Source organism: Mauremys mutica, chromosome 5 (genome assembly GCF_020497125.1).
Source record: "Mauremys mutica isolate MM-2020 ecotype Southern chromosome 5, ASM2049712v1, whole genome shotgun sequence".
Taxonomy (NCBI): domain Eukaryota; kingdom Metazoa; phylum Chordata; order Testudines; family Geoemydidae; genus Mauremys; species Mauremys mutica.
The window spans coordinates 138,904,326-138,918,361 of record NC_059076.1 but is presented as its reverse complement, the minus strand read 5'-3'; the positions used below and the strand labels follow the sequence as shown (position 1 = coordinate 138,918,361).

Below are 14,036 nucleotides of genomic sequence, written 5' to 3'. Positions count from 1 at the left end.
CCTTCATCTCCTTCCTCCTTGGCTGTTAGCTTCCCCAAGTCCCAATTCACAGACTCCAAGCCTGGTCAGAATGCTGATGCCTACCTCCTCACATGTACAAGGAAGCCCTCCCACATCACATCACATCTACCTTTGGCCGACTCCATTGGCTCTTCCATTCGTTTCAGGATCCACTTTTAAATCATTCTTACAATCTTTCCTTTAGTTATTCCAGCTCTTTCTGCTTATGTCCCTGTGCCATCTATTCTTGTAGCACTGGTCTCCTGTCTGGTTCTCCACACAATCCCCCTATTGTCAATGCAAGAGTCTTCTCCTCTGCATCTCCTGCTATCCTGAAAAGCCTTTTTACGTCTTCCTACTTCATCTCTTTTTCAATCTCAACTCTAAACAGATATTTCCCCGTCTCAGCTATTTGTGTAAGCTCTAAAGCATCTTGGGTACAATTTGTATGAAAAATCCCAGTCTTTGGAAGGTATTACACCAATACTTTTGCCTCTGTTTTGGATGAAAATAATGCTCATGAGAGAGATATACAGACAGACAGGCTAGTATCAACACTCTAGCTCACCAGGGCTCACACTTCCGCTACTTGCACAGCTTAGCCAATGTACCTGTCCTAATTTGCAATAGCATCCAATCCTTTACTGTCTGTGACCCCCTAATGCAGAGATGGCCAGCCACAAGAGTGCAATTAATCACTGGAACATACCAGGGATGTGGTGGATTCTCAAACACCTGTAGTCTTGAAAGAAAAGATATTTAGAACCCAGAGAGTATTTTTCAACAGTTTCTAACCATTATAAAGAGGAACTGTAAACCTTTGAAGATCTCACCCTGACCATACAGAATGTGTAGATTTAAGTTACAAATACAGTATTTGGAGGAAGACACTTTACTGAATCTCTCCTAGGAAATTTTCTGATTAATTATATAGTGAATGGCAAGTGCTAAGTGATCAACTCAGTCAGTCGTAAAATAGTCGGAATACAATTTTACATGTCAAATCTTAATGAGGTAGCAGCCTCAGATTAGAAGGAAAAATTAAAGATGAAATAAAAATGAATATTTCTTTTTACACAGGCATTTTGTACTGAAATAAAATGGAAAGCCTGTTTATTTTCTCAAGCTATTTCTAATAGGGTTGGGCTGATAGCAGAAAGTGGGTTGGCAAGAGGAGATTTTATGATGGCTTGACAGTTTAATGAATATTAATCCATTCAATTAGTCTCTCTCTCTGTCTGCACACATATGCATTACATGGTTAACTAAAACATTTTAAGTCTTCTCAAACTAGTCCGTATTAAAATGGCATCTTTTGATTAAACAGCTGTTAATAGTAAAATAATCTACTACAGAAAGACCTCATGCTGTTTCACTGCTTCCTTGTCAAACTCCTTCCTATTTGTCTGCTTCATGCACCTGCTGCCTGTTGTCACAAGCCTAGACTGCAACAGGGACTGTCTTCATAGCATTTGTTTGAAAAGCAGCTGGCACAGGGGGGTCCCCGAAGATATCAGTTTAATACAAACAACAACAACAGCATCCAAACTAAGTTTCTATTGCAGTTATAGTATTTCAGAAAATCAGTTCCACGTTACCAAACTAACCAGGTGGGGAAAAAACAAGAGTGAAATTAGAATAGCGAAACAAAGTAGATAGTCTGACATTGCGCCATCACTAGGTGACATGGCTGGTCCTTTTAACAGGGTTTTTCCCCTTTAAAGTTACCTTGCTTTTGTCAGACTCAACATTATTTTAATTTACTGTCGTTTTTGTGCTTGTTAAAGAAAACATCTGGCCTGGGACAAGATTAAAGCATTCAGTGGAAGCTCTGAAACCTGAGGAATACTTGATCAGTGCTCGGCCATGTCTGTAAAACAGGGTCCCATAGTAATAAGCACGACACAGAGATCTTACAAGCACATTAAGAACTAACCTCAAACTTGGCATTGGTGTATGCAGCCCACGTGGCAGGGGATCCTAAGACTGAAACAAGGCAAGCACGAAAGGCAAAGCACAAGAAACGACCTTTGGAATAGATCTGCTCTTGCCAAGAGTCTGCCACACAGTAGAGCGGGGACATTCTCCGCACAATGCATTCAGAGAAGTACAGTTAAATCTAATTTACTATAAAATATACATACAAAGAAAAAACAACTTCCATATGTGTTACAGAAGATTATACAAAGTTTAAAAATCTTGGGGATGATGATAATTAAAAACACTGCACAAAATGCATTTCTTAACATTTTTCCCGGGCCATCGAAAGGCCAGCAATCAGCATCTGGAGTTCTAGCAGCAGTCTGAGAAAATGTCATTCTATCCCTCTTTCCAGAGAGGAATTGCTTTGCTCATTTGGCTCAGGATGGTGTGCATGTGTTTACATTTAAAACGAAGCACAGGGACATAGCAGGATTTCCCAATAATACTGAAATTGCCACATGCCACGTCTCTACTTATCACCATCAATTCAAATAAATTAACTGACAAGAACGTCCTCAGATGTTTGGAAATATGTCAGCCATTGTGAAAGCAACCTGAAACAGAAAGCCGAATAGATTCACACTAGGTCCCAACCAGCCTCAGATCAGGGTTCTGGAAACCAGCTAACCCTTTACTAAGCCAGTGGTTCTCAACCTATTTACCACTGTGGGCCACATATGCGGCCCATACTGTGTTATGCATCCAATACTACCAGTACGGCCCTGAGGATGTCACATGGGTCACAGCTTATGCTAATTGTGCCGCAAGTGGCCCACGGGCTGCAGGTTGAGAACCACTGATTAGTAGCACCCTATACAACAAGTCGTCCTCTTGGCTTCAGTGGAATCACACACGTTAGGTACTATTCAACCTAAGGGCATCACAGTGTCAACAATGTTTGTACCTCAAAACTAAGCATTATAAGTCCAGGGAATTCAGAGTTCAGAGGAAATTTAAAAGAAATCCAAAACATACTAGGGTATGGAAATGCAATGTTTGAATGCCGTAACAACCTCAACTTCACCCCGTAATGATATCACAAATAACTATACAATTATAATTAATGTATATTAGCAATTATGGTCTGAGATTAAAAGAAGTTAGAAAAATATGAAAGAAATCTGACATCTGTGCTGACATTTCCTTTTAAATAGTAAGTGTAGCATTATGATAGCAGCATATATGCAGATATACTTTAGTGATCTTTGTCCAAACCTTAGCAAGCAATGAGGTGCTATATTATATCTAAAAAGTATGAAGCCTAGTACATAGCAATTTCAGAAAAAGATGCAGTCAGGAGATCTGTATTCTATTCTAAGATCTGCAAATGATACTTGCCCAGTGTCACACAGTGTAATTTAATCTTTATCAGTTTCTCCCTTGGTAGGATACTTGCTTTTCCCACAGGGCTGTTAGGAGGCAGTGTTTGTAAGTGCCTTGTGTTCCTCAGATGAATGACATCAAGGAAGTGCAAAGTATTGTGTGAAAAGACATTGCATGCCTATCTAACACAGAGTAAAATTGATGAGGTTCGTATATCTCAACAGATTTTCATTCATTTGGATGGCTGATACGTTTTACCACTTTCTAGGAATACATACCCCCAAGTCACACTTAACATTTTTTGACATCTTTCAGGTGGTGTAATGGGTCTATATTTTCACCATACAATTGTTATATCTGGCTTGAAATAACAGGATCTGTGGCTAAAACAACTAAATATCACCTTTAAAAAAATGACAAGAATACCAGCACATTTAGACTCGTAACAAGAGATCACTACCTACTCAACATAAACTGGGACAATTCATCCTACAGATGCTATGAAAAATATGCCTGTTTCCATCTGTCTCTTTGAAAAGCAGGCTGAAGGTTTGTGGCCATCCAGACTTAAACTTTATCCGATAATGACTTTTGGATTGGTTATTTTTGGCCCCCCCTGTCAAAACGCTCCCAGTGCTCCCACTGGATACTTAGCATGCAGCACCATTTTAAGCAACCTCTTTCACACGCCTGAAGTATTTCAGATGTTAAGCTACAGAATACAAATACATACTGGATATCATCAAGTGTTAATGAGATGTAATTCAGTCCCAACAACCCTATAACTCAGATTTAAAACAAAAAACAAAAAAAAAACCAGGTTCACAGGGCCAAAGTCTAAAGCAAGTTCAACACTGAGACTCTTTCATCTGCCTGAGTGCTGTATATTTAGTAACAATATTTGGGGCAGCAGAGATTCCCAGGGGATAATAGGTAATAAGGTTCAGAGTTAAAACACACACGCGCGCGCGTCAAAGGAATTCAAAAACAGTTTCTCGATGGAGCAACACAAAAGTCTCCTGGTTCCTTCGTAAGACTGACCCCAGGAACTCTGACTTGACTTCACCCCGCCCCCACTGTCAGTTTCCTGTCCAACAGAGGGAGCCAAAGAACTCCCAGCATCTTTGAATGCCCGCCAGAGACACAGCTACAGCTTCCTGTGCTCCAAGACAGATCATTGAGAGTATCACAAAACGAAATGTTCAGCTCTTGTCATCCTTGGCCTCAGATTCGTAATGCTACAAAAACATCATTTCCTTCTATATCAAACTCTTTCTGCTCCCCACTGGCAAAATCAGAGCGTGGAACAGAATGTAGGCTATGCTCATTTAAACCGAATGCACAGGCCCTATCGCAGCCCACTAGAACTGCCAATCGCTGTTCAACACTCTCCCAGGCCAGATATTATTACGGAGTGACTATCAACCAGAACCCAAACAGATTAAGCAAAAGATACAGTGATGCAAGAAGTGGTGTTGTAAGGCAGCAGGGGGAGCTCTTTCCTTCAGATCCATCAATATAATAGGAAGGGACACTGTTGCTGGCAACACAAAATTTAGGTCCCTGGTCATTTTTGATCATTAAAGATCTTTTGCTAGAGTAAACCCAATGAACTGGTCAAATTCCAACTTCCCTGGTAGTTTCAATTGGAAGTGGCATTCTTTGCATCATTTCCTAAGCTGCTATTTAGTGCCGTTGTGCGTTTAAAAAACAAACAGCAGGCCCCAACCCAGGGACAGATGCACTTCAGCAGTGGACGAAGCAATCCCTGTTTTACAGTTTGCATCTCAGTTTAATAAGCCCGCAGAAATCTTTGGGATCCTTTTGTACAAAAGGTGCTATAGAAATGGAAGCTAGCAGTCGAGCATACTCAAGATTTCTAAATATTTGCTACTTAGTGAGTCAGGCTGTCACATCTCCTCGGTCCAATAGTCTGTTTCACTTAGCATTTTATTAGCTTCTGCCTAGAAGGAAAAAAAATTCCTTCTTAAACTTTTTCCCCCAAGTAACCAAAAGATACTCAACAGATCCTGTGCAGCCTAAAAAGGGTCACTGGAAAAAAAACCCTGTAATCCAAAGTGATGCATTTCAGTTCAGAAGCCTTTAAGACCAAAGGGGGGGTGGATGAACAGGAAGGCAGCATGAGATCAAGCATTACTGAAGCATATGAGGCAGTGATCAGAGAGAAGCTTTTCAAAGGGGGCAAAAGAGACAGCAGTGCTTAGTGAAGACCAGATCCAGGGAGTGACCGTAACAGTAGCCAAGAGACTTTAACTAGGGCTGAAGATCAAATCAAAGAGCTAAGGGAGAAGAGGCCAGAGGCAACAGGGTTGCATGGGTCTGTCACAGCTCCAGTGAGGAGCACCCCCGTCTTGGGCACTCTTCACATCGCTGGGAGGGCATCCAGCCACAGAATCCCTGGGGGATTTAAGCCTCTGGAGTCTAAACGCTGCCCCTAGATATAGTCTCAAAGCACAAACGCTCTGTCTAGTATGCTCCTTGTGAGAGTTGCAACCTTACTACACACAGCCCAGTCCATGGAACCAGTGCTGACTCCTCAGGTTCACCACACAGCTCAGCCACACCCTCCCCCAGAATCCCAGCCCAGTGGATGTTCTGGGCCTACAGTTCACCTGTTCACGGGCACGTGAATAGTTTAACACAGCACAGACTTTGCAGAGGGTTCTAACACCATTGCTCTTTACTTAATTATATGAGAAATACACAGCTCTATACTAAAAAAATAAACCCCATACGCATTTCCCTGCCTTCGTTTCCTTACCACTCCAGAGCATTCTTTGGGATGGGGAGAGGGTCCACAGGAGCCATCCAGGTTCTTTCTGTTGTGGTGCACAGCTTGTGTTCTGAAACATGGAGCCTTCTCCCCCCAGCACACTCTCTCTGCCCTTGCTGGTCCATCCCCATCTTCTCTCCTGCCCCATGTTTCCAGTGTGGCTTACCCTGTCTCTCCCCCACCCACCTCAAGAGACCCTTTTAAAACTCCAGCTTTGTCACCTTTGTCTCTCTCTGGTTTGGGAATTTTCCACTCTCTCCTCTCCCCTCCCCCGAAACAAGTTGGAGGAAGTAGCTTCGCCCAGCTTCAGCCAACCTATTGTCATTCAAGTGTTTCCACCTGTTGACATCAAATGACACATCATTATTAAAGCTGCATGTCTGTTATGGAGGTGACAGATTCCGTGACTTTCTGTGACCTCCATGACTTTTGCAGCGGATGGTGCTGCTGGCTCCAGGGGAGCAGCAGTAGTTTGGGTCGGGGAGAGGGCTCAAGGCTGGGGAGGGAGTTGGGGTGCAGGGTGGCACTTACCTAGGGGGTCTCCCCAGAAGCGGCTGGCATGTCCCTGCAGGTCCTAGGGGGAGGGGCCAGTGGGCTCTGCGCATGGCCCCTGCCTGCAGTTCCCAGCCAATGGGAGCTGCAGAGCCAGCACTCGTGGCAGAAGCAGAGCCCCCCTGGCCTTCCCTCCCACTAGGAATTGCAAAGATATACATGCAGCTTTCGGGGAGCTGCAAAGAGCTGGGTAGGAGCCTGCCAGCCCCTCCAACCTTCCCCCCCCCCCACAGCACGAGCAGGGGTCCCAGGCCCCACACACTCCCAGCATTTGCAGCGCCCCCAGACCCCCCGCTTCCTCCCCCCAAGCCCCAGGCAAGTTTTAGTCAGGGATATATAGTACAAGTCATGGACAGGTCACGGGCTGGGCAGCAAACAAAAATTCACAGCCCATGACCTGTCCATGACTTGTACTAATACCCATGACTAAAACGTAGCCTTAATCATTATCCCTGGCCTGGCAGGGATGTGACACAGCCTTGTCAGCAAGGGTGGAATCTACATACATACAGGGGCATCCCATGATACAGCAATTTCATAACAACTTCATCATATCAATCAAAACTCCTAAGTTGTACAGGCAGATTCCCCAAGTCATCACAGGGTCATCAACATACAAGTTGAAGGAATGAACAAAAAGTGACATCTAAATCATAGAAGAAAGAGGAATGTGATGGATAATAACTACCTGGAGGGGAAGAGGATTGGGAAAAAGAGAGACCGATTACGTGTAGTTTGAACAGACTGAAGATGGAAGAAGGAAGCGTTGGAAGTGACAGGAGGGACGGCGTGTGAGAGAGACGAGGAGACCTCACCATGAGAAAGGTTGAGCCAGGTTTCAGCGAGCACAAGGCGATGGAGGGACATGACACACAGATCAGAAGCTGCAACGTGTGTGTTTGAGGTGGCCCAGCCACTCCATTGCGAGTAGCAGAAAATGAAAGGGGAGGTGGTGAGGATGAGACTAGTCCATGTATGGGAGCAGAGAGGGTGCAGGTGAAGGCTAGGGCAGAGTAACAAGTGTTCTCGCCAGAGATGGAGAGATAGCAGAGGATGAAGCAATGTGGGATGTAGATATGTGAGGACGAAGAGATGGATTCATCGGACTCTTACTCTGCCTCCCCATCCCACGGGGAACGTGTGCACCTCTCCCATGTCACCTCTGCCCACAAGACACCAACGCATACTGCTATGAGCTTTCAAAATGCACTAACTAGCCTCACCCCTGCCCCCAATGTCACCACAATGACAACACTGGAAACTAAAAACTAAAACAAGCAGACAGAACATCTGCAAGCCCTTACGTTCCAACAATTAGTAAGCCTCCTTAGCTAGCCATGGAGCATATCTGAAGAACAGCACATTCCCTTCATTAGCTGGACCCCAAAAAAATGACTGAAAACTATTACTTCTTTCCACGCACACGGCAAAGAATGACCTTTCAAGAAACTAGGTTCGCTGTCATGGCCAGAGGAAAAAAAAAAAAGTCTTTCCATAAACAATTAGTCTTCTAGTAACTGTTAGCATCAGGTAAATTCAGAACAGTTAATAAGACCAATTTAAATGCCAGGAGACAAAAAAACACTTTCCAGACATTGTTACTATGTGTGCCTGAGTCTCTGACAGGATGAGATGATCAGAGCCATTTTCTTTGCAGATTCAGAGATGCTAACTTGACTTAACGCAAGCACTAGGTAGAATGGAAAAAAAGTTTGCTCAGAGTAGAAAGCCTATTCTATATTATGTTGCAGGAGGGTTTTTGAAGAAGGACAATAACACAGCAGACACAACATGAAGGAAACCAATTAATGGAAAAGATTGTAGAAAGAATGGCATTTAGAAGATAAAGAAAAAATCATTGAGAAGTTTTAAAGAATAGTGAGAAAAGTCGTATTTCCTGGCTGTAAATAGTTTTGGGTTTTTTTTAAAATACACATTTATGTACAATTAACCAGGGATCGCTTTCAAAGTCAATGCAAGGAAAGCATAGTGCATGCTAATGTTTTACACTGACCATGGGAAATTGACACTGGCTCTTTCAGCTCTGTAATTTTTCACTATGCACAGCACAGCAGCACAAACGCCAGGTTACGCTGCTAAATGGGAGATCTGGATTATACAACGCACCTCGGCCTCCTAGACTTTGGGCTACTAGACGTCATGGGCAAAGTACAGAAAAACATGTCAGCACTTTGCAGCTGCATCAGAAACAGAAAACAGACTCTCCCAGCAGCTGTAGAGTAAAGGATCATTCAGTTTCATATAGCAACACTTACTTAACAGTTAAAGCAGTTTTTGAAACACTGAACTACAATCGTTAGATACCCTAGCATAGAAAAGGACAGTTAAAACTGAACAGGCATGCTAAGCTTATCAGTAGAATGCAACACAAAACCCTACCTGTTTCATTGCCGTCTCTCCAATCTTGTCAGAGTGCTTACGAATACTCTCCAGGAAGTCTTTGAGGTCTGACATGGAAACGTCTTTTATCTCTTCACGCAGTTTAGGGATATTATCCACCATGATCTTGCAGAAGCGGTAGTGGCTCACCTGTGGCAAGTACGTATGCTCAAGGTGCTCTAATGTCTTCAACGCAGGGTAATGTCTGGGAAGAGTGTAAATCAGATTCAGAAGTATACAAGACTATTCTGCTGTTCTACTTGATGATGGCAATACATTAGCACTTCTGTACAGTGTTTTGAGGTCTGGGGGTATATAGAAGTACACACACCTCAATGCTCATGTACAATATAGGGGAGAATTATTCTCACATTTGCAGATAGATAAACTGAGGTTTAGCAAGGTTAAAGTGTGGACATACTCTGAGAAGTGACTGTGTAAAAATGGCTCTGCTTTACTAAGGAGATGTCTATCTTGTGCATACTGAGAGTTGGATCTGGCTACCTGTAATTCTTTCAATATTGCTGAGCACTGTTAAAAGCTAGAAGTGGCTGCATTTAAGTGACGGATCAAGTAATTCCTATATATCCCTCACCTACCTCACAGGGGTGCCATAAGACATAGTGTTTGAAACGTACTTTGAAATCCTTGGCTAAAAGGCATCATAGGACTGCAAACTGTTATTTGTATCCAGCTTTTTCATTTATGTATTTCACTATGGTGCTCCAAGAATCCAGACTAGGTGCTGCTCAGGATACAATGGCCATCGTTGGCCCAAAGAGTTTTGCTCTGATGCTGTTACTTCCATTCCTTTGTACTTCATATTTGATCGTAAACTCACATTTACACAGCACTCACCTTCCATCCAAAAGGACTAAGCTACACTAACTAATTGTGAACATAACATAGATCTGATGAAGGGAAAACCATCAGAACATTGGCCCATCTAGCCCAGTATCCTGCCTCCAACAGTGACTGACGCCAGATGCTTCAGAGGAAATGAACAGACCACAGCAATTTATCGACTGATCCATCCAGTCATCCAGTCCCAGCACGTAAACCTTAACTATGGAGCTGTTAGCAATATCTCTGAAAATTTATTTTGATCAGCACAAACATGTCTCTAGGGTGAAATAAGGCAACCATAACAGGACACAGTTTTGGAGAGGTAATACAGAATACCATGTCCAAAGGGAAAAGCCGGGGAGGTGAAAATTTAAGTAGGAACACAGCAGAGATTAAATTTGGCAAGGAGAATGTGAGTAAAAAACCCCAACTCAAGCAAAATACGTGCATAGGCATAAGATATGCACTACCATATCACTTTAAAAAAATAACACTCAAATCTCTTTTCAAAACAATAGTTAGGTAAACATACAGTCAAGTCAGGGGAAATTATTTTAACTAAAAATTGAAAGGACCATTAAGAGCAGCAGAAGTCACATAGTTTAATCTTGTAACATGGGGCACTATTTATATTACAGTGGGGTACAAAAAGCTATTTGCAATAAAATGTAATCCCCTCTGGAGAGAGAAACTTAAGAGTGGACAGAAAGCCAGAGCTTAAACTGGAGGAATAAACACACATTGGGGTTTTGTTATATTTTAGGATATTGTTTATTGAAGTAGAAGATGCTAAAATTTGGCCTGCAGGGACAGTGTGTGTTCACTGATGAGGTCTACGACTGCCTGCCGAAAACAAAGTCTAAAATATCTGGAGCAGGGAGTAAGTGCAGAGGCCAGTGGTTTTTATTAATGAAGTAATGCAGCTTTAGCCCCACAGTCCCTGGTGAGTTCTTAGCACAAGCAAGGCTTCCAACTGTGTTCTGCTCTCTCGGACAAGAACAGCGGCGCCTCAACCCACTACAGAAAACTGATATTTTTGTATCTAACATCATCTTACATTAGGTTATCTTTCACCCCAAACGATCCCAAAGTGCCTAACAAGCTACATGCACAGAGGGATCATTTCACCAATGAAACGCACATGCTTTGGAGGTGAAAGGATAGCAGCCAGGTACACAGATGGGCAAGAAGGCAATTTTGGCCAAGAATATCTGGGGCCTACTCTTATGAATATTGCCCTGGTAATCTTTCATGTACAAACACAGAGCAGAAAGGATCACACACCTTACTGTCTTGTCTAACTGGCCACATATAATTTAGTGAGACTTTATTGGCATAAAAAACTATGCAAGTGTTACCAAAAAGGACATCCCTCAGCTGTCAGCCAGTGGTTGGAAAAATCCCCTTAGATCCACACACTGCTTTGGGGGTTTGTCAACAGTCTATTTGTCAGCAGCGTTCAATCCTAATGCGGTGACAGGTTCGTGTATCGAGCAATATCTCCACCATCTCTCTTTTTCTCCCAGGCTCAAGTACAGTTTTTCCTCACCACTTTATGAGAATAATGAGTCCTGTTCATCTGAGGAAATCTCTCTCACTTCCTTGAAATTTGGAGAAGGAAGTGTTGGGTCTCAATCTCTCCTGTACTCTGGGTTGTACAGTCAATCCTCTCTGGGTTTAGACTGTACGTTGCTCTTCGTTTCCAGCACATCACGCACAGTGAACCAACTGAGACTGGGTATTCAAACCTGAAGCTTAGACTACCAACCCATCCCCTACGGGGAGACAGATGCAAAAAGGGTTTAATTTGTTTTACTGCTTTAGTAAATAGAGCCATCAAATCCAGACAAAAACTAAGTGTTTAGACTTTACTTAAATATGCCCTCAGTAAGAATTTCTATACAAACCTAAGTCCATAAATGGCTATTAGCCAGGATGGGTAAGAATGGTGTCCCTAGCCTCTGTTCGTCAGAGGATGGAGATGGATGGCAGGAGAGAGATCACTTGATCATTGCCTGTTAGGTTCACTCCCTCAGGGGCACCTGGCATTGGCCACTGTCGGTAGACAGATACTGGGCTAGATGGACCTTTGGTCTGACCCGGTACGGCCTTTCTTATGTTCTTATGTTCAAAATGAATCAACCAAAAGAAAAATTAAAGTGGTTCCCAGAATCAGTTCATGGAAACACTATCTAGAATGAGGGAATCATATGGCATATGAATTCCTTTCAGTTCACGCCACTGCGATCAGATCCAGCTCCCCCCACAAACACACTACCAATCGCTACAAATCCCAGCTACAATTAACATTTTAATGAACTCATCGGTCAACAGACAAGCCCCTCGCCGATGCTATACACATAGTCAAAAATGGACAAACTAGTAGGCTACTGTATACCATGCTCAGACATACTAATGGGGGAAACCTCTTCTTGAACAGCTAAATAATGCTCTAACTTCCCCCCTCTAGTCTGACTTTCAGGAGCAAGGCGTATCAATTTACCCAAGGCTTTGGGGGATCCAGAAGCACATAGTATTTGTTGGGTAAAGGAATGAGGCGGGAGGTGTTTCATATCTGGTTAGCTATTTCTAGTTTGGAGCAGCTGCTAGTTCAATGTATTTTATGTAACTGAATGGTGAGCCTAGGATAGGGGTGTGCGCGCATGTGTGTGTGCAAAATTGAAATACATAAATAAAAATTTAAGTTGCTATGAACCTATTCACTAGAAAAACCTGGTAGATGAGGAAAAATTATACATCGTTACAACGACTATTCTAATCTGCACCTGCATTTGATTAGATTGAAGAGAGAGTGAGTGGAAGAGTAGTTTGAGAGCTACTACTGAGAAATTAGATAGTTTCGAACCTGAGCAAACTGCACTATAGCTCTCTCAACTCCTGAGAATATCCTTCTTTGTTGAGTTTCACTTAGGCCTCCAGATTGATGCATATTGAAGAATCACAAAGCACCCATCTGTAAAATTTACCTTTTAGATGTCATTTGCTCTCTCAGTTTGCTGTACATCTCCAGAACTGGGGAGAAAAGAAAAAACATACATACATTAAGACAAAATATATGAAATTAAATATAGATGAAACTGTACAAGTAGCAATGATCAATTTCAGATTGCTCACCAGGAAGACACAATGTTAGTTTATCGACGGTAGCAGAAATATTTCTCTGTTGTAGTCGACATTGTTTCAGCTCTTCCATTGCTACTACCAACTTAAAGAGAAGAAAAGAAAATTAAATTATGCCAATGGCGGTAAAAACAGCTTGTATGTATACGTCTCCATGGTGTACTCATCTCTTACCAAGTTCCCAACAGTAGGTCTACAACAATGCCTGCTAAGAGAGTTTAGGAACTCATTATTCACTCATGGAGTACGGAAGAATTTCGAACCCGCAGCAAGTTACTGAGCAAAGTTCTATGTCTGTGTAGTGCAGTAGGTTAGACCAGCTCATTGTGATCCCTTCTGGAAACAATCTATGAACTGTACTCCACTCCACATATGCAAAACAGTATGGTCCCCCACCTTGCATAAGGAAAGCAAGACTTTATGGATGCACAGGAGCCAGTAAACAGAAGAACTGTAAACAGGGGAGTTTGAGTGGGACTTCTATTAGAGGAGCAGGGAGGACGCAAGCCCCTGGTTCTTAAGGGCAGGGAGGTTTTTTGTGGGTATGGTGCGTTTTTTCTGTTTTGTGCGTTTTTTTTCCTTCCCTTGTTCAGTTTGTAGAGGCTGGTAGGGGGCAGTGTGCTGAGAGAAAAGCAGAGCCCTGATAAGGGGGTGGGGCTTCCCTGATTAGGGGTGGGGCTTTCCTGATGAAGGGGCCTATAAAAGCAGCCAAACAGTCAGCCAGTGGCAGAGGTGCAGCAGCACAGGAGCCAGCGAACACAGGTTTAAACAAACAAGAGAGAGTTTGAAAGGAGTGTGGGGGGTGTTCTGGTTTTGTTTGGAGTTCTGGTTGTTTTCTTTTTGGGGTTCTTGGGGATTTTTGGTTTCCTGATTGATTTGTTTGTTTTATGGAAGTGGTTTGAGTTAGTTTTTCCCCTAAGGTTTGTCAGCTCTCATCTCCTCAGCCAGAGACAGATTATCTCTCCACACACTTTGCTAGTGGTTGTCAAATTTTAAA

At 42.8% G+C, this 14,036-nt stretch overlaps 1 protein-coding gene across 2 annotated transcripts in view; it reads right to left on the bottom strand.

Annotated features, from left to right (window-relative positions):
* EXOC6B (exocyst complex component 6B) overlaps positions 1-14,036 on the bottom strand; it is a 447,723-nt gene that overhangs the window by 355,245 nt on the left and 78,442 nt on the right. For both annotated transcript variants that reach the window (XM_045018685.1, XM_045018686.1), the window contains exons 4-6: positions 13,034-13,124; positions 12,886-12,931; positions 9,053-9,257 (exon numbers count right to left, since the gene is read on the bottom strand). In XM_045018685.1, coding sequence (XP_044874620.1) covers positions 9,053-9,257; positions 12,886-12,931; positions 13,034-13,124 — 342 coding nt within the window. The remainder of the gene's footprint in view (positions 1-9,052; positions 9,258-12,885; positions 12,932-13,033; positions 13,125-14,036) is intronic.